Here is a 20,652-nt window from a genome sequence, read left to right as displayed (position 1 = left end):
AGTAAGGTTAATAAACGATGACATTCACTTTGCCAATGCAATATAATTCTGCTCAGAGGCACACACATTCTCTTAAATTCCTAAATTACACAACCACGTACTACTCTTCCCAAATTGCAGCAGACAAACCTCTTCTTCAAATGACTCAGAGCTGTGTAGCTGTAACATTCCTGCCAGATGTCATGAAGAGCAGCAGTGTTCCAGTTTTCACAACATTACCATCTAAACCAGGCTCGACTGGCTTGTCTTCCCCCAGGAAGCTGGGAGGGAAAAAAAGCTTTTCCCAAGTTCTTAAGAAAAGCCACACTTTCCCATCTGGAAACACTGAGTCAGTGCATAAAACAGAGTAAATATCAAAAGAGAAAACATAACATTAACTAAGTGAAATCTATCAGGAAGGAATCAAGGATATGTAAGCAGCAAGTAAAATATCCTGCATCTACTGACAGAAGCTGTGGCTGCCCCATCCCTGGCAGTGTTCAAGGCTAGGCTGGATGGAGTAACCTGCCCTAGTGGAGTGTCCCTGCCCATGGAAGGGGGTTGGAACTTGATGAGCTTTAAGGTCCTTTTCAACCCAAGCCATTCTGTGATCCTATGATTCTGTGATATACAAAGACCTTGGCAGTAATTTGCCTGTTTCCCTTTTTGCCAATAAAAGGATTTAGTGGATTTCTTGCACACCACATTTCCTGCCTCACTCACGTGATCCAGGCTGGATGTGTTGCCAGTAGTTAAATTCAGAGCCTTTGGTAAGCCTGGGGAAAAAACCCTTCCTGTGCACTGGCTGAGATCTGCTTGGTCCAACCCACCAATTTCCACCTCTGCATCTTCTACTAGGGGAATCTCACCAGAAGCTGTTGTCCTCTTTTACTCCTTCCAGCACCAAGTCTGAATGCAAAGCTCCCACAGCCTCCCACGAAAACGTGGGACTTGGGACCACTTGGCTCTGTGTGCACTGTACCATACAGAGAGTCTTCTGGGCTCCCCTCCCCTACATCCCTCGGTAGCTTTAAGCGGCTGCAACTGTTAAGCACAGACAGTGCCTGCGCAGGTGATGAACCATCCTTCATACAAAACAGAAGCCCTATGGTCTTGTTTACGCCCAAGACCTTTTCCCTGTGGACAAGGGGCTCTGACTAGAGATATCCCACCAAGGGATAACTGGCGTGGGATCTCCTCATGACCTTCCTAGGGATGTCCTTGTGCACCACACACGCGGCTTCACCAGCGGTGAACCAGTGGCCGAAGAGGAACGGTTCCGAGTTTCCTCTAACAGAGTAAAACGTCCATAGGGACTGCGGCTTACTCCAAACCACAAAGCTGTGACCGGCTCCCGGCGGCACCGAGAGGCGGCAGCAGAGACCGGCGGGTGCCGAGGAGCCCCGGGAGCTGCTTCGGGCGGCAGAGCGGTGTCAGTGTGCTGTGAAGCGGAGACACGAGCGGCAGCTCCCTAACCCTGGGGAACGGAGCCAGCGAGGTCCGACAAACAGGCTCTGACACCCGTGTCTTTGTACCACGATTTCCACACAAGGTGAAGGGGTTGTTCTCAGGCAAACCGTTCTCACAGCATATCCAGCCTCCACCAAGTCCCCGTTTTTCTATTTCTCTCAGGTCTTTGCTTCCTACTGGCTCCAAGGCCTCCTATTCATCCTCCTAATGAAAAGCTTATATTCACGTGTTTCCCTGCTTTTCATCCCAAGCAGTCATTCTTCTCCCTCTGTACTCGTGGTATATCTCTTGCTCGTGGTTATTTCTCTCCACATCCTCTCTGTGCTCTTGACACAGTGATTCCCAGCTGCAGGCTTGAGTCAGATTTCATTTTATCCAGGCTCTCACTTTTCTGGTATCTTTCTCCTCCCCTTCAGTGTTCAACCCTAAACTGCAATGCCACCCATTCTCTTGCCCCTAGTAGCCTGCTCCTCTTCTGTGGCCATTTCAATCAGGGTTGAATGGTGCCTGCCAGTGGGAAACTGTGCCCAGAAGAAGCAGTCTTTCATGTCCTCAGCTGCAGAAGAAATAGTCCTGGAAGGAAAGTCCTACAAGGGTTCTTGAAGAACCTTTTGAGGTCTGTGGGAAAGTTGCACGAACCACTTGAACACAGCCAATCAAAATGAATTTGCAGAAGCAAACGGCAGCTACATCCCCATATTGCCACACTGAGCTCATGTGAACTTCAAGTTTTACACTAATGACTCTGTAGTGCCATGAAAACTCAGTGTATCTTCAGGACAGTAAATAAAGATTTTTAGATACACCTCCTCCTCCCAAGCAATACTGAAAAATAATGGTACTCATCATGCTCTGCATCTCAAAATAAGCTATTATATACTTATGTACTTACAGAATGAAATAAGTCTAAACAAGTTACTCTTTGCATAAAAGGAATGTGCCATAGGTTTGTTTCCTGAGTTATTCCATAACACAAATGACCAAGACCAGAATTTTGTCCAACCCAGCAACCTCTAACTTTCTTTTTCTGCAGTTTCGAGTCAGAGGTGTGGACAGACTGCTGGAGGTCTACAGGAGGACACCACATGAAAGAGACTGGGGTCCAATGCCATTTTTGCTGCTACAAATGTGGCCTTCAGAACCAGACTCTGGAAGGAGTCAGCGTCAGTGAGAGGACAGACATCTGCTTGGGCAGGAGATGCACTGATGCATGAGGGAAGCTAAACCCTCGTGCAAGCCCAACAGAGTACCAGTGGCCACAGCAAAGAGTGATGCAATTGGTGCCACATTGCAGTCTGACCTTCAAGGCAAGGCCACAGAATCTAAGTCATCCTTCAGGCATAATCTGAGTTTTCACAGAAAGAGGATGAGAATGGAAGGGGAAGGATGAGGGGAGGGAAAGACAGATGTGGAAGTTTAAGGAAGGAGGAAAGCATATGGTGATATTTCCCTTGTATATCCTCCCATTTTTGGCTATCTACAGCATAGAGTCTTGCTGAGTCAGAAGCTGTATCTATATCTAACATGTCCTCAGTGGATCTTTCTTACATTAGTGTTCTCATTTGTGGACTTTTAATAAAATATTCAGAGTGATCCCGTCAGACAACCGCATAATGCAGCAGGCTAGAGACGTTAAGAGCTTATAACCCCAGGAGCATCGAGTATGTGGGATAACTTAATTGTATCAAACAGGGGGGGAAGCTTGATTATGGAGTGGATTCCTTCTGTGGTGATGCTAACAGGCCTCTCTCTCTAATCTGGCTCTCCATTTTCATAAAACTTCTACAAATATAACAGTTTGAGGTACCCCTTCCCAGTCAAACATGGCCAAGGGAGGGATAGAGAGTCAGCATGCTCACATAGGCCTCATTTACTTAGGAAATTTATTTTCTTTTCTTTACTTAGGAAATCTTTTATTTACAGCCTAAACACCATAAATACCCAATTAAACATTGAAATGAGAGTTTGATATTCAGTCTGTCCTGGACTTTGCAAAAAGCTTGTCAAACACTGACCAGTTAGGGTGAACAAATACAGAAACCTCTTTGTAAAGACCGACCTCATGGAGTCAGCTATCCATGAGAGTTTAGACCCCTACTAACCATTGGCCTGCCATACTTTATACATACATTCCACTGCCTTCAGGGGACTTCTGAAGGTCAAGGTTAAAGTCCCTTCTTCACGCACTTCCTTACTGTATTGATTACTCTCCATTTCCATTTTCCTCACCTTCTGTGAGCCCTGGGGCCTTGTCTAAGCATCTTAGTATCTCCAAGGTTGAAGATTTCCAGCCTGGCTAAATACGTGTTCCCATGGTGAACCACCCTTCAGTCCAATTGAAACTTCCTTCTTGGCAGCTTGAGACCACTGCTTCTTGCTCTTTTGCTGTGGAGCTCTGAAGTGACTCTGGCTCAGTTCTTCCTTAGTCCTATGTTAAGCCATGTATTGTTTTTCTGAGCTTTGTGAGGTTTCTGTCAAACCATTCCTTCACTCTTTTTCTTCCTTATCTGGTCTACTCTTTACACTCTCTCCCTCTTTGGTGGCACTGCCCAATGTGCAGTTAAACTGCTCTTTCAAGACTATTTCCTCTTTCTTCTCCGGATCTGTGCCTTCGCCACTGTAGTGCAGGGAAAGGAAAAAGGAAGAAAAAATACATCATCATTTAAAGCAAAACCTGTGCCCACCAAGGCCTGTTCGCAGCAGGTGAGCTACACCATAACCTCACGGTCAGAGCTACACCTCAGGCTAATGCACCAGCACAGGCTGGAAGACAAAGGCAAAGGAGCAGCACATGATTCTAGGATCCTGGCACACGAGCCCATGATGCACTCGTGCAGCAGTGAAAGCCAAGAGCACACACACAGGGTGGCACGAATGACAGCCCAGTAAACAGGTGGAGAGTAGAGATTATTTCCCTCTGTATGGCACAGATAAAGTTGTGTTTGATAACCCTGTGTTCATTTTGGGCTCCCCAGCACAAATGACCTGTGAACACACTGGAAAGAGCTCAGTGCAGGATCACTGGAGAGGTGACCAGCGCTGGTACTGAGGAACCTGGACTTGTTTAGCCTGGAAAAGAGAAAGGGCAAGGGGAGGGAAGGTTGTCAACCTTGTCTCCTAAGTAAATGAGGTCTAGACAGGCATTTGGGCAGTCAGCCCCTCTCCTGATCAAATTTGACAAGGAATGGGATCTAATAGGGTGATTATAAAGAGGATGGAGTCAGCCTTTTCCTGGGACAAGAGGCAATGGGCATAATTTGCAAGAGATAATTCAGAATATAATCTGGACAAAAATACTCTCCCAAAGCATAATTCAGCACTAGCTCAGGTGTCCAGGAAGGCTGGGAGCTCTTCATCCATGAAAACATACAGCAAGTGGCTGGGCAATGCCGTGAGCAACCTGCCCCAGCTTTGGAGTCTTGTTTGTGAGCAGGGGGTTGGATCAGAGACCTCAGAGGTCCCTTTTCATATAAACCTTTGTGTTCACCCATTCAGCTCAGTTTGGGCAATACTGCCCACTGGCACGATGTGGCAGCAAAATGGTAACACAAACACGGGTAAGAGGATCGTGTTCACTGCACCTGAATCTTTTGCTGAGAAGGAGACCTCGGGGCACACTCATGGACATCTGCATGAAGGGACACACCTGGGAGCAGGTCCTCCATACGGGTGAGCTACGGGGAGGCTGCACTGGCAGTGCCTACAGTATCACAGGGACAGGCTGAGAGAGGGCTGCTGCTGCGAAGCCTGCCATGGCGGGACAGCTCTCCCCGGGACTCAGTCTGTCTCCCAGGAGCCATAGGACAGCGGGACCCAGCACCAGTGGGGAGGCTCAGCAGCTTGCCCTGTCCGCAGCCAGCAGAGCAGACCCAAGCCGAGCCTGAGGCCGAGACAAGGACAAGCCCCAGGCCGAAGACAAGCCGAGCTCCAGGCCTGCTCACCCGGCCGCTGTCCCCACGCTGGCCTCCTGGTGCGCTTCATGCCCGCGAGTAACCCCAGCCCTCCCCTGCCCCTTACCCCTCCCTGCCTGCCTCTCTCCTGTCCCGCCACAGCCAATGGGGAGGCGGGCTGCGCCTAGCCCCGCCCCGCGCCGCTCGGCCTAGCCCCGCCCTCGGAAGTGCTTCCTCCAATCATTGGCTGGCGGGGACAGCCCCCGCGGCACCGCCCACTCGCGGGGTAACCTTTGCCTTAGTGAGCGCAGGGCCCTGCCCCGCTGCCACCGGCTGTCCAATCGGAGGCGCCGTGGGGGCGTGGTCGGACCTGTGCAGCCAATGGGCGTGGAGGGGGCTGTGAGCGGTGCGGGGGCCGTTGTGGCTGGTGCCGCTGCCGGGTTCGAGGAGGTACCGGCCGGCGGGGCGGCCGGCAGAGAAGATGGCGGTGGTGGGGTCCGGCTGGGGCCTGGCCCAGCTGGCCGAGGCCCTGGGTTCGTCGGAGCAGGCGCTGCGCCTCATCGTGTCCATCCTGATGGGTAAGGAAGGGCAGAGGGCGCAGCGGCCGGGGGTGACGGATCTAGCGACCCGCCTGCCGTTCGACCGGGCCACCCCTCCGCTCCACCACCGTACCGTACCGTGCCGTGCCGTGCCGTGCCGCCACGCTGTGCGGGGTAGGGCCGGGGCCGAGGCTGAGCAGCGCCTTGCCAGCACGAAGCCTCAGCTGTGTCAGCGCCGTCGTGCCAGGCCACGTGTGCGCGGAGCCCCCCCGCAGCCCCGGACCCGCCCCGGCGGAGGGTGCGTGCGCCCCGGTTGTGCGGCGGAGCGGAGGGGAGTTCGGGACGTGCCTTGCAGCAGCTGTCAGTGGGAGCATCTCCTGCGCTCCCGGCGGGGACGGGAGCGGGGCGGGCGAGCCGGTGGGTTTCCCCGCAGGAAGTCCGGGTGCGGGCCTGGCGGGCCGCCTGTGGAAGGGTTTCGCGGCGGGGGGAGGCTGGCTTTGAGGTCTGCGCGGCCCGTCGCCGTGTGCTGGCACTCGGCGTGCTGCGAAGCGAGCCCGGTTTGGGTCTGTGTCGTGAGCGCTGTTCAGGGCACAAGAACTTGGTTTGCAATTGTTCCGATGTTGTTGAGTGAGTGATGATCCTTCATGTGCATCACGTTCCCCATGAGCATGTGTCTGGAGAGGGGTGTGTGCTCCACAACCCTGTCTGAGTGCAGGGACATCCCTGCCAAGAGGCATTAGTAGTGTCTGCAGAAGCTATGCAGAAGTGGCATGTCATCATCATGTCATCATCATGTCATCACAGGGACTGCCAGGTAAGGTGAGCAAATCCTGCTAGCTAAGTGGCCAGGAGAACTGGGATGTTGTGCTGCACTCCACCTGCAATGTGAAGCATGTTGCAAAACACACACAGCTTGTACTTATCTAAATGTGAGATAGTTCAGTCACGTGTAAAACGCTTAAGGCAGTGCTGGAGTTACAATGTGGGCTAGCAGCTGAGGGCAAGTTGTAGCCCCCAGAACATTAATTCAAGTGTACGTATACATGCTATCTACATACGTCTCTGCAGATGCCCAATGAAACTTTGGGGTTTGGAAGATATTGGTGGTGTAATCACCAGCAGAAAGGAAATACAAGCTTTCCTCTGAACCTGAATGTATATTTGAAGTGATGCAGCTGGCACTGTGTGATCTGTCAAAATCAAGTTGCTTTGGCTAACTAGAGGTATGATTTCTAAAAAGAGATGTAAGAATAGTTGTGTCCCTTCAAAACCATGATCTGGACCAGACTTATTTCTGCACGATGTTACACATTTATGATGTGTGAGATCAAACTGAACCAAACCATTCTTCATGTCAAGGGTATAGAGGACTGAACTGACTATCATGTTCAACTTAACATAAAAATTAGTTAACCAAGTTAGTTAAACCAGACTTCTTCTATAAAGAACATATGAGGTAGTAAAGAACATGTACAGGACACACACATAAATCAGCATAAATTAATCTATCAGCTCTCCACAGCTGAATGGGAAGAGTCCTTCTTTCCTTTCTCCTGTGTCTGTCTCTAATGCAATCTGATTGAATTTTCTTGCCTGGCAGAAACCTAAACCAGAAAAAGCCGATAGTTTACTGCCACATTAGTCAACTAAACCAGGCAAGGTAGTAGTCTAACAAGTATTGATGCAAAAAGGTGTTAGGAAGCAGACACCTACAGTAGAGTGATTCTTTTTGCATAATTCACCTTGAACATACTCCTGAAGTTCTTTCTTGCTTTTTACTAACAGTAAGCTAGAACATGGCATTGTAAGGCTGTTTCCTGCTTGGCATATTATGGCATATTCATATGAAATGAATAGCAGGTAATTGTCACATTAGTGATAAGAAGAGATGCCCAGTCCAGCCAGTAGATTCTTTTAAGTGTGAGATTCGTGTATGTTGTTACAAATGATCTACATAGAGTGTTGACACTAAGCCACTGAGATGGCAGAGTGTCCCTTCCTGAGGTAGGCCACTATCTATTTTGCATAAAGTCTTAATGGATCTTTCTAATTTGTATTAAAAGTTTGGGGATCAGGAACTAGGAGGACTCACACCTCTTTCCCCTGCATACCAAACCAGGAGGCTAAAGGTGCACTCTTCCCTGTCCTTTCTCCATAACCCAGTATCTCTTAATTACATACAATTGAAAGCTTAACTTCAGTTAGACTAAAGGCATGCAAAACTGCCTCCCCTGTACTTTGGTACTCATGCAGGTCATGTAGATTCAACCACTGAGGCAGAGGGGATTGACTCCAGCTTTTTTGCTTAATGCATGGCTAGTAAAGCATTATACTATTACATTAAAAGAAAGGGCCAAGTACCACTCCCGAGCAACATGAGAGTGAGAAGAGCTCCTTAATCCAGTGCTAACAAAGAAATGTTCATTTAATTGCAGCTTAGTTTACAATCCTCGAAAGCCTTGAGCTTTTTGGTAATGCACCTATTGCAGATGACCACTTGGTAGGGTAGCATAAAGTATAAATGAAAGGCATTTTTAAAAGCTGGAAATGACATTAAGTATGGCTTTTCCTTCACTTCCTCCATTTCAGGTGTTTGTATAGATTCAGGAAGAAAATCATTTTTGTTGGCTGCAGCTAATACTGCTGAATTCTTTCAGAACAAGACCATGAGGATGAAGCATGGTACTCTGTTCCAAAGATGGATTTGAATGCTGTTTCTTATTTCTCCTTCTGTGATGCATTTTACCATCTCCACTGTGCAGTTTGACTGCAACTACTGCTCTAGGGTTTCACTGTTCAGGAGATCACCAGAAACTGGTAAAGATACCTTCTGAGAAAGAGGCAGAATCGCAAAGGACTTTGTGACTTCTTACATTGATTTCCAGAGAAAGCTAAATTGATGTTGAAAAAATAGTCTGAATGGGCTTGATTCAGAATAAGAGTGTTCACTTAGTCATGATCTGAAATAACCAAAGAGGTAAATGAATGCTGTTAACATTCTGCCATTACTGTAAACAAAAACAAATACAGGGGAGAAGGAGAAAGCATGAAGGAAGAGCAGTCAAGAACAAAAACTGGAGTAGTCCTAAAGGGCAGTATGTTTTTTCAGTGAACAAGTGAAGATTCTAACAACACATTGCTGAGCAAAATATGGGCATTTTAGTCACAGCTTTGTATTTAAATCGGACACCTTTTATACATCCTGCAATTCTGAAGTGCAGAATCCAATTTGAATAGAGTCCATTACTCAGATAATACGAGCTTAAGCATTTACTTCAGGTTTCTTGTATGTGAAGATTTGCATAAACAGCCTTTGAATAAACGAGACTGTAATTTAGCAATACTGTCAACAGCAGGAATACTTGAATTTAAATTGTCATTTAAAAAAATGTGGTGTGTCTAGTACACTAACATCCGCTGATCCTATAATAATGTCTTTTGAGAGACTTATTCTACTATGCATTCTTCAGTAAGCCAGGGTCCAGTGTTCCCCGAGGGGAAACTGTCTTTAGGTCAGCATGGAAGGCATCAGTGGCCTCAGCTCTGTACCTGCAGAGTTATTTTCCAGTTGCTGGAATAAATGATCTGAACCAATGCTGTCCTAGTCTCTTGGCAGAGAAGAGGAAGGAGCCCCTCCAAGTGGTGCAAAGGAGGGAAGATGGTGTCTGTGCTGCTGCTCTTCTGCTCTCACTGCTCAATGTGTAAGCAAGGATACAGGAGGCCTCATGGCGCTGTGTATTTAAGACTTTAGGTTGGTCTTATTTCTTGCATGGCTGTATGGTCCCAAAGAGTTAAAGATATTTATTGGCCATACTATTACACAGTGGCATGCAAGCTATCTGGCATGTTCTGCTGCTTAATATGGAGGGGGGCCAACATACTGTTCACAGCCCTGAGCCAGAACTGATCCTGCTGATCTGCCCAAGATCTGCCAGGAAAAGCACTGGTGAAGTGTTCCCTCATCTGCACGTATAGCAGTGACCAGCAGAAACTGATACATTCACGCTGAATAGGTGCCAGAAACCAGCTGCTTTGCTTGCAGGTGGTGGTGTCTCCCCATCTTCTACCTGTCACCATTTATTCCTTTTTATTTTGTACATCCTTTGCTTATTCTTTCTCTTTGCATCCTGAAGATTTTCAGGCTCAATGAAATTCTCCCTGTGGTTACCTGTAGCTGATGACTTAGCCCAAATCAAGTCTCCAGCTACCCAGCCAAGCAAGAATGTTACTGAAGGGGAGGCGAGCAGCTGATTTTAATGGGTAAGAGATGTCCCATCTTAACGTGGTTAAACCAGCCAAACCACAAAGCACTCACGTGCTGCCTTGTTTAATCTCTTACCTTCAAATGCTGCTTAAATAAATAGAGATTTCTGTAATGCTGCATACTGACTGTGTCTACATTAGCAAGTAAAATAGTACAATAGGAGCAGATCCATAGAGCAGACTCATTTGTGTGCTGTACCTGATGGGTTTGGGACATTTACTTTGGATTTGCTTCAGTCTGGTCATACGGACAGAGCACCCACTGCAGTACATTTTCAGTTCAGTTTTGTTTGAAGAGAGCCTTGTTCATGTGGTTTGAGACAGTTCTGCTGTGCAAACTAAAGCACAATAAGTATACTTTAAAAGTGCACTCCTGAGCAGAATTGAAATACTCATATATATACACCCAGTGTTAAGCAAGTTGGGGAAGTTTTGCAATATTATAGACAGAAATAGAGAATACTTTTGAAGTCAAAATATTAGGTAAAGGCTTATACTTTAACGTGTCTTTTTCCTGTTGTCTCTTTCCTTTTAGTTCTAGCATTCTTACAGGAAAACGGACACAGTTGATCTGCTAGATGTTAACAAAGGTGGAGTTAACTGATCAGCAAAAGGGAGAAGAGGAAAAATAGTCTGATCTTGCTCTCTTGAAGATGAAAGAGCTAACACATTTAAAAGGGCAAATAAAGGGAGCTGAGATGAAAAGAATGGTGTTCTTACTTGCAGCTTTATCTCCATAAAAAGACAGGCATCTTAATCACCCATTCCAGAAGATGCAAACTTGACAGCGCTATTTTTGCTTGGAATTAGAACTTTCCTCCTGCTTAATCCAGCCTCTTGATCCTTTACTTCTTTTGCTCAAGTAGATTGTTGTACGTGTGAACAACCTGGGCACTGTGCAGTGGCCCATTCCTCTCCCAGATGGCTGTGGCCAAGAAGCTGACCTTGTCCTTTGCTTCTAGCATCAGGATTCTCTTAACCAGAGATCTCCTCTTGTTCCTGTGAAAAGTTAAAAAATAAGTAGGGATTTGTCAGCAGCAGCATCTCCCAACTAATTTATACCTTTTATATCCATTGATAATTCCCTTCTACAGGAAGTATAGCTAGAGGTAAAACCCAAGTCTGCATGCAGACTGCTTTTCACCTCCATAGTGCATAGAGGAGGAGAATTACTTCAGATCGGGGGTCACCATCTGTTTTCTCTAGAGAGCCGGTTTCCTGCCTTGGTCCGCTCTGCCTGGGGGAGCTGTGAAAGAGCAGTTGGGCAGACTGGGAGCTGCTGGGCAGGGTCCCTCTAGGAGCAGGGAACTTAAGTCTTGTTGCTTCTGAATGGCAAAAGCAAAGCAGAATGGCATCCTGCTGCTGACATACCCAAATGTGACAGCAAGCTTGGCAGGAGGCAGCGATAACTGCTCTCCTGCTTTTGTTGTGCTAACCCGGGCTGCTTCAAGAGCACTGTAGTTGGGCAGGAGCACAGCCGTTGTTACTGATAGGACTGCCTCCTTATCTAATAAATAGTTTATTAATGTTCAACAGGGCACAGACCACAGCAGAATGGCCACTGATACTCAGCATCCACTGCCATTCGGGGTTAAAGTTTATATCTGCAGATGGCTTGGTTGTAAAAGGGAGAAAACTATGTTGTGTGCAGCAAACGTGGAACTAAATTGCAGTCCAGAGTACTAGCAGGTTGCTCTGTATTGCGGAAGAATTTAGGCTAATGTTGTGACTTTGGAACTGGAACAGCACCCATGTAATGGGTAGCATTCTAAAAACATACCTGCTCTGCATGTTAGTAGCTGTCTTATTTGCAGGGACTCATAAGTCTTTTTCCTTCAGAGAAGCATTACCTAAGCCATGATATGATCTGCTGTGTAGAGCTGAAAGGGAGTACACGTGACAAGTGAGACAGGTCTTTGAAAGAGCAGGAATGTTAGCTGGGGATGCAAGGAAGTAAATCAGATGTCTGGCTTTTAGAAATCTGAGGTATAAAATAGTATTCAGTGATAATTTAATCCTGTCTACAGAAATAGCTAGAGCCAAAACCCAGTGAAAATGGAATATTTTGTTGGCTTGCACTGATTTTTGAGAGTGGGAAACCCTTGAAAAATGTGATCTTAAAACCATATATGTAGATGAACAGCAATAAATTGTGCTTTGCCTGTATATCTGATCTGCTCTTTCCCCCCCTTGATCAACAGGGGAAACATTTTCCCACAATAAACCTCAGTAGTTTAACTTTGGATCTAGACTGATAATAACACTTTCACAAAGGCAGTTGTTAATACAGTTAGTAGCAGGAAGGAAAAGGGACGGTTTGAGTACGGCAGTTTGTAGGACAATGTGGAGCCACTGTTGGAGAAGGGAAGAGCAAACTGGATGAGCAGGAGCAAGGTTGCCAGGCTCTGCAGGCGCGGGGCCATGGTATGTGGGGCTGGCGGGCTGCTGAGGCCAAGAAAGCAGCCTATGGCATGAAAACCAGTGTGGGACACAAAAGCAGGAAGGAACAGGAACAAGGAGGCAGGGAAGACCAAAAGAGGGGTAGCAAGAGGCTGAGGAAATGGGAGCAGCAGCTCAGTTTCAAGAAGCAGCAGGTACACATCTGGGCTCAGCAGTGTGCTGCCACCCTGGATCTGCAAGGGAACCCAAGCTTCCCAAAATCTGGAACTCCCTCCCAAGGGATCTTGGAGGGAGGAAGAGGATCTTAAAATGTCTCCAGTCACACCTCAGCATGCCTGCAAGCACACCACTGCCTGACTGCAAGACACGCAGTTTACATAATGTGACAGTTTCTCGTTTCCTGTCACAGCAGTCACTAGATTTGGCCTTGCTTGTTGGAAATCTTCCATCCATCAAATGTTTCTTGGCAAAATGGACATTTCATCACCTTTTATTACTGCTCCATATAAAACATGACTACCTACTGCTACTGTTACTCCATTAGTGTAAGTAGCAGAGATCTATCCAGTGCTACAGATTTCACCTAGGCTAATAAGTAGCATGGATGCCAGTATTGTGGTATATGATTAATTTCTTTTTTGGTTGGGTTTTTTGTTGGTAGAAGAGAGTTTTTTGTTGTTTTGTTCTTAATCAAGATGAAAGCAACAAGCTTGCAAAGTAAAGCAGTAGTAAGTTACAGAATGCTAGAATTGAAATGGATTCTGCTATCCTGATTCAGCTGGTGGTGTACATGCCTTTAGGAGCACTGATTGCCTGAACAGACTTCACATACCTGTGAGATGGACAATGCTTCTTGTGTCAGTATCATGGAATGGTTTGTGTTGGAAGGGACCTTAAAGCTCATCCAGTTCCAACCCCTGCCACGGGCAGGGACACCTTCCACTAGAGCAGGTTGCTCCAAGCCCCTGTGTCCAACCTGGCCTTGAACACTACCAGGGATGGGGCAGCCACAGCTTCTCTGGGCACCCTGTGCCAGCGCCTCAGCACCCTCACAGGGAACAGCTTCTGCCTAAGAGCTCATCTCAGCCTTCCCTCTGGCAGGTTAAAGGTTAATCACTTGTCCTGTCCCTGCAGGGACTTGGCAAAAGGCCCTCTCCAGGTGCCTTTGGTGCTTTTAGGCACTGGAGCTGCTCTAAGGTCTCCCCTTAAGGAGCATTCTCTTTTCCAGGCTGAACAAGCCCAGCTCTCTCAGGCTGGCTCCAGAGCAGAGGTGTTTTACAACATAGTATAATTATTGTATCATACACAGCAATGTTTAATGCGTGTTATGTGAACCTCACCTAGATGACAAAATTGCCTTGACTCATAGGTTTCTATAAGGCACTTCTCTCTGTACTACCAGAGTGCTTTACAAATGTTTGCTTCTCACTAGAGCCACAGATGAATAATCTGGAGGCATTCCTAAAATACACCAGGAGCCAATCAGCAAAAAACACAAGGAAAAACTCCTGTGAATCTTAGCGACTCCGTATGCAATGCTTCTGACTTTGATATTGTTAAAAAGCCACTACATCCTGCTCCCAGTGGATGTTAGTTACAGCTTTGTGTGCCCAGGAGTTCCCAAATCAGATGCAAATCTGAAGCTGGAGAGTTAGAAAAGAAAGAGTGTATGACTGGAGGTCTCTTGACGCACTCTGGTCAGCATCATGTAAGAGCACATTGAAGTGAGAGCAGGGATTGAATTTTAGGGTAATGTAATGGTATTAACCATAGAATAACATCCCTCCCACCTTTTTTTTTTTACTCTAGCTTCTTACCGCACTGTATTTGTCACTGAATCCAGAAGTGAATCAGAGACTAAAGTGTCTGATTCATGTATTTCAGCATTATCCATCTCGTGTATTGAATGAAGCCAGAAACTGTAATCCTGGAATTTCTTGCACTTCAGTGTCAACTTTGACATAATTATGTTCCTGTTGAAGTAGTTTTGTCTCTATAATATACAGAGTACATGGCATCTTATCTCCTAAGATGGGAATACAAGATGAGAAATTTACACCATGATGTTCCTATTAACATGTCGAAGAAAGCTATAATCTGGACCATCACAAATACTTGTCTGTGCTCATTTCCAATACTTTTTCTCCTCAGGATATCCTTTTGCCTTGTTCCAGCGCTATTTCCTTTTCCAGAAGGATACCTACCTCATCCATCTCTACAATGTGTTCACAGGACTCTCAATTGCTTACTTCAATTTTGGTAAGATAAGTTTGGGAAGAGAGAGCTGCCTGGCCCAGGGTGTGCTGCAGTTTGGGAAGACCTGTAGTGTCATTTCTACTTCATCTCTTTCTCTTTGTTTCCCCTCCCACAGGGATGCAGTTCTTTCATTCCCTGCTGTGTGTCCTAATCCAGTTCCTCATACTGAGACTAATGGGTCGCACAATCACTGCCGTCTTCACCACGTTCTTCTTTCAGATGGTAAAACTCTCTTTCTTACTGCATCAGTTTGTAGAAAGGAGCCCTCTGTTCAGTTTTTGCACTTCCCAGTAGCAACTGTAGGTGGAAAAGTGAAGGCAGATCAAAACCAGCTGGGGGAATTAGTTTGACTAACCCAAACAATGGTCTCTTTCAGATATACCTTATGGCTGGATATTATTTCACAGCCACAGACCATTATGATATCAAATGGACAATGCCACATTGTGTCTTGACGCTCAAGTTGATTGGTGAGTGACACCTCCTTCCTATCTCTTGTACTCTGCAAGCCATGCGTTAGGGAAGGGAGGACTGCTTGTTCAGCCCAATGAGCCCATCCCAGGCCTTCAAATAATTGTTTCTCACCTCTAGGTCTGGCCATTGATTACTATGATGGAGGAAAAGATCCGGTAAGACACCATTTCTCCTTCATTCCTCCTCCCTTCTTCCGTGTCATCCCAGTGAGCTAGAGGTCAGAAAATCAAGTTCAAAGGATGCAAGTTAGCAAGCCGCATGCATTATTTGGTAAAAGCCGTAGTTGAGAGGGGAGCCTCTGTGAGTGTCTGAGGGCACTGAATCCTGGAGTGGAAAGAAATCATTTGAAACAGAGACAGTAGTGACTAGAGAGAGACAAAAGTTGTTTCAATCATGTCAGAATATTCTGCTCCCTTCCAAATACCCCAACCATATCCTTCCCCCAGAACTGCTGCTTTAGACTCCCAGTCCTCAATGCTCTGTGTCTTGTGGGTAGTGTGCTTACAGACCATCAGCACTGGATCTCAGTTCCCATCTTCCTTGCCTTTATTTAGCCTTACTATATCCTTGTGAATGGTTGCCCTTTACCATTTGTTAGGACTGATGAAGCAGTGAGGGAAGAAGCACAATGTGTGGGAGAGAGCAGAACACTTACTACAGTCCCTTAATCCTGCTTCAGGTATCTGCATTCCCCATCTCCTGTTGGGGGCTGACCAAGATTTTAGCACCCATGGAATTGCTACTGACTGCAAAAAAACAAGGTTGAGCTGAAATTTCCTAAACTGAAGTTTCAAGTATTTAATTACAATGAATTCTTGCATCAAGAAGTGGGAATTGTAGGACAATAAGGTCTTTGGAGAATACATGCAATTACAGTCAGGGACTGGAATAGGTCAGATAGAGTGCCTTTACAATGCTTAGCATGCTGGCAGGGATGCATGTCAGTAGATCCCTTCCATGTTTTGGGCTTATTTAGGAACAGAGATCTGTGCAACTGTTGTCAACCATTGGATCTCATTGCTGTTTAGAGGGCGTGGGGATAGAGAGGGCTGGGGACAGGGATGGTTGTGAAGTACAAAGTGGAAAGTTACATATATATGGAGGGCAAGAACTGAAACCATTGAGGAGGTAGGCTGAGAACCTAACATCCAGAGTTAGTATGAGATCCCCTAGGATGATGTTAATGCCACTCCCTTTGGTGCAGGAGTTCCTGACCCCTGAGCAGCGGCGATTTGCTGTCCGGGGAGTTCCTACCTTGCTGGAGGTCTCAGGATTCTCCTATTTCTATGGTGCCTTCATGGTGGGGCCTCAGTTCTCCATGACAGACTATCAGAAACTGGCAAGGGGTGAGATGACTGACGTTCAAGGCCAGAGACCCAATAGGTAATACAAAGCCACTTAGCTCCTCACCTCCCTAAGATCCCAGAATGCTGAATCCTCCACATGTTCCCTGCAGCAGAGTGCCTTCTTACCTGGACACTAAAGTACTATGATCAAAAGTAATTTCTAAGACAAGGCAGTCTTTCAAAAGTTGCTCATAACAGTCTGGTTAATGTCCTCGTATTGTTCCAGGACATGAAGGTCAACCAGCCATTTGACATCTTTAGTACAGACTCAGTCCCAGCTTGCTAATGTTAGCATCCCAGCTTCCAAATGAAGTCATCTGCTGCAGTGGAACATGGTGACTCCCTTATCACTGTCTCCCCTAACTGCTCCACTTCTGTTCTTCAAATTATGATGGTTGCCTTCCATGGCTTTCTTTTTTGACCTTCATATTTTTGTTTCTCAGTTTTGTGCCCGCTCTGAAGCGCCTGAGTTTGGGTCTCTTGTTTCTAGTAATATATACCTTGTCAAGCCAGTACATCTCTGACGAATACCTCACCTCAGATGATTATATGGTATGTATTCATTTGGCAGTACTGGGGTGCAGAAGAATTCTGCTTCTCTTGTGGGCATTGGATCTACAAGAGTGTGATTTTTTTCTTAGTTTAGCTTCAATTTAAGAATAAGGTAAGTCACCAACTAGTGATAAGCCTTTCCACAACTGATTTGGCTTTACTGCCTGTCCTCTGGATTCCATTTGATGCAGAACAGGAATGCGTTAAGCTGAATACAAATCTTAGATGCTAATGTTGTTCTTGAAACCCAACTTACACATTTTGTGACCTTCTAATGACCTTCCATTTAACCATTATATGCAAATAACTTCACTAGAGTAACTTGCAAGGCTTACCAGTCTTTGACATTCTTAGAAAACTCTTAACAAGTCATTCCTACCAGCAGATTATCAGTGTTTTTTGTGTCAGTCTGAATAAATGAAGGTATAAATTCTGCAGTGATTATGGTAACCCCAGAATCTTCCCAAAGTACCTATTTCAGTACAGCCAAGTATTACCAAAGGAAGGAGAATGATGTGTGAACTTGCATAAACCCCATAGCCTGGCAGCCAAGTCCATAGAGCAGTCTCAACACATGCATCAAATTAAAATGAAGAGAGTGAAGAGATCTCATCTACTCTGTTTTGTTATTGCCATTTGGCTCCATTTTTCATTTTGATTCTGTTTCCCTCTCCCCTCTGCAGGAGAAGCCTTTCTGGTTCCGATGTGCTTACATGTTGATCTGGGGCAAAATTATACTCTACAAATACGTAACTTGCTGGCTTGTGACGGTGAGTCTAGACGTTGTTCCAGAGACAAAAGACAAATGAACAAAGGTCACACTTTTGCAGCTAATTAGTATGCTCTTGGACTTACCCTTAATGGAAATCACCCAAGTATGTGGAGATCAGTGTAGGTCAGTTTGCTTGCTCTAAGTTAGAAAAAGCAAGCAAACTAAAAAGCAGGCAGTTTCTCAACCATTTGTTCCATTTGCAGTGGTGCTCTCCACTCACCACAGTGAGAGTCAGAGCCTGCCCAGCTCTGCCTTTCAAAACAAACTAAAAAAGGAGGGGGAACAATGTTTTCCTTTCTTTTGAATCTTTTTCCATAGGAAGGTGTCTGCATCCTTGTTGGTCTGGGGTACAATGGGAAAGACCAGAATGGAAAGGCTTTGTGGAATGCTTGTGCCAACATGAAGGTCTGGCTGTATGAGACAACACCCTTATTCACAGGGACCATTGCTTCTTTCAACATCAACACCAATACTTGGGTGGCCCGGTGAGCAGGACAAAATTCCCATTCTAGACGGGTTTGGTAACATCTGTGTCAACAGAACCAAGATCCTACACTGAAAGGGAGCATTAGGGGAAGAATCTGCCAGTTTTCCTTTCTTACGCTCTTTCTTCCATGTTTTGCTGCTGTGCCATTTGGATCAGGTTACTGGGTTAGATCTTTTCATTCAGTCTAAAAGGGCAGTTCATTAATACAGTCAAGCAGTTGATTGCAGCAGGAGAGCAGACTGAATACAGTGAGCCCTTGCGCCTGCCTGGTCAAAGTGCCATAGAGCTGCTCTATCAGCTGGATCCTGCATCTACCTTGCGATGCTCCCTTAAGCAATTACTTGAACAGGTTTTGTTCCAACACTTGCTGGGACACAACTGAAGTGTAAAATCTCATTTCTGGGTGCACTGTGTGATGAACCACTTCTCCACAGGAGCTGGGATTTCTTTAAGGCAAGGGCTGCTGTACATTTTGCCCTTCTAAGGGGAGCTGCCTTGCTCTGTCACCAAGGGGAGTGCAAAGGTGTACAGCCCCCTGGGCCCTGCATCCCTGACATGGGGAGGGGAGGATAAACTAGAAGCACTTTGTTTCTTTTCCACTCTAGCTACATCTTCAAGCGTCTGAAGTTCCTGGGTAACAAACTGCTGTCACAGGCACTGGCCCTGTTCTTCCTGGCCATTTGGCATGGGCTGCACTCTGGCTACTTGGTATGCTTCCAGATGGAGCTGCTGATAGTCATCGTTGAAAGACAGGTGGGCTTTGTCTGACTGACCAGGATGGGGTGCCCTGCATGAGACTTTCCCTGTGAGCTGGGAACTGCCACACCAAAGACTTTAATTGGGGTAAACATGGAAAATAGCTGCTCACTTTGGGACTGGTTTTCAAGCATGAGACAGTTCTGCTCTCTACAGAGAGTTCAGTAGGTGGCTTCTGCATGGGCAAGCTATACATTTGTTGCAGAAGCTGAAGGGAAGGGGAAAAGTTGGCATAGGGGTAGAGGGCAACTGAAGTGCTTGGCAGCTGGAAAGGTTGGAGGACATGAGCTGAATGCCTCTGCTAAATTTCCTATTACTGAGAGAAAAATACTTGATCTGTTTTTTGGAGGGGGTTGAGCAGCTACTTTTTTAGACTAACTGCTCACTGAAATCCATTTTACACAGCTGGATAATGTTGGCCCCAGGACATACAACTGACAAGAATTTTGTTGCTTTTCTTTACATTAGATCATAAAGCTTATACAGGACAGTCCCACCCTCAGCACTTTGACCTCCATCACTGTCTTGCGGCCCATCTTCTACGTGCTGCAGCAAGCTAACCACTGGCTGTTCCTGGGTTACTCTCTGGTGCCATTTTGCCTTTTCACCTGGGACAAATGGATGAAGGTATTTAGTAGCCACAAACAGACAACACGTGCAACCAACCCTTTTTCCTCCAACCTGTCTCAGATGTTCTTGGCTCAGAGCTGCTTGCTGATCCTCAACCCTGCCTTTCTCTTTCCAGGTGTACAAGTCTATTTATTTCTTTGGCCACGTGTTGTTCTTCACCTTATTACTGGTGTTGCCTTACATTCGCAGACTACTGGTGCCACGAAAACAAAAGCTAAAAAAAGCAGAATAACAGCCAAAAGGTAAGGCTGTCCTAGGCAGGGACATGCCCACGCTTGGGCTGGGAGATGAAGTAGGGCAGCAATGTTACAGGCTAAGGTGAAATCAAAGCTGAAAGATCAAGCAAATCAAATCTGGCACTTTTCCCTTTTGCAGATTGTACCACCTGTGCATTTGTAGGAGTTACTGAACACTCCGGAAGCAAAGCATCACCTGCCAAGTTTGCTGTGTTGAAGTATGACTTCTTTTCAACGTGAGGAGGGGGAAAGAGAAAGCACAGGGTCAGAGACCCAAAAGGAGGGGAATGGAGCCAGCCTCCGTCCACATCCTCCACCTTCTGTATGTTGCCTTATCTCTCTGCCGCCCTCCGATGGACACTCGTGTCTCTCTGCTGATACCCGATGATTGTAAAACATTCAAGGCAGGCACTGTATTGGATTGGAGCCACCTTCTTCTGACTTTTCTACGTTTGTCATCCAAGATAAAAATTGCTCCTTGTCTTTTTCATATGGGCTTCAGCTCCCTTCCTGTTGGGTGCCTCGGTGGGGGAATGTGAACTGTCACACACCACCGACTACGGGGATTCTACAAGACTGAGCAACATCAGCTGCACGGCAAC

The 20,652-nt window shown here is 46.3% G+C and overlaps 1 protein-coding gene across 1 annotated transcript; it reads left to right on the top strand.

The window, feature by feature from the left end:
• The first annotated feature begins 5,720 nt into the window (after positions 1-5,720).
• On the top strand, positions 5,721-20,540 carry LPCAT3 (lysophosphatidylcholine acyltransferase 3). Its single transcript, XM_034071172.1, is given in 14 exon segments — positions 5,721-5,762; positions 5,764-5,917; positions 14,693-14,800; positions 14,913-15,019; positions 15,174-15,267; positions 15,389-15,426; positions 16,476-16,654; positions 17,061-17,169; positions 17,853-17,939; positions 18,260-18,426; positions 19,034-19,181; positions 19,653-19,811; positions 19,930-20,056; positions 20,190-20,540. Coding segments are annotated over 13 exon segments (1,509 nt in total). The 3' UTR covers positions 20,047-20,056; positions 20,190-20,540.
• The last annotated feature ends 112 nt before the right edge of the window (positions 20,541-20,652 follow it).

Source organism: Melopsittacus undulatus, chromosome 2 (assembly GCF_012275295.1).
Source record: "Melopsittacus undulatus isolate bMelUnd1 chromosome 2, bMelUnd1.mat.Z, whole genome shotgun sequence".
NCBI lineage: Eukaryota > Metazoa > Chordata > Aves > Psittaciformes > Psittaculidae > Melopsittacus > Melopsittacus undulatus.
Note: the sequence above shows the minus strand (reverse complement) of the source record. Positions and strands in the feature narration are given on the sequence as shown.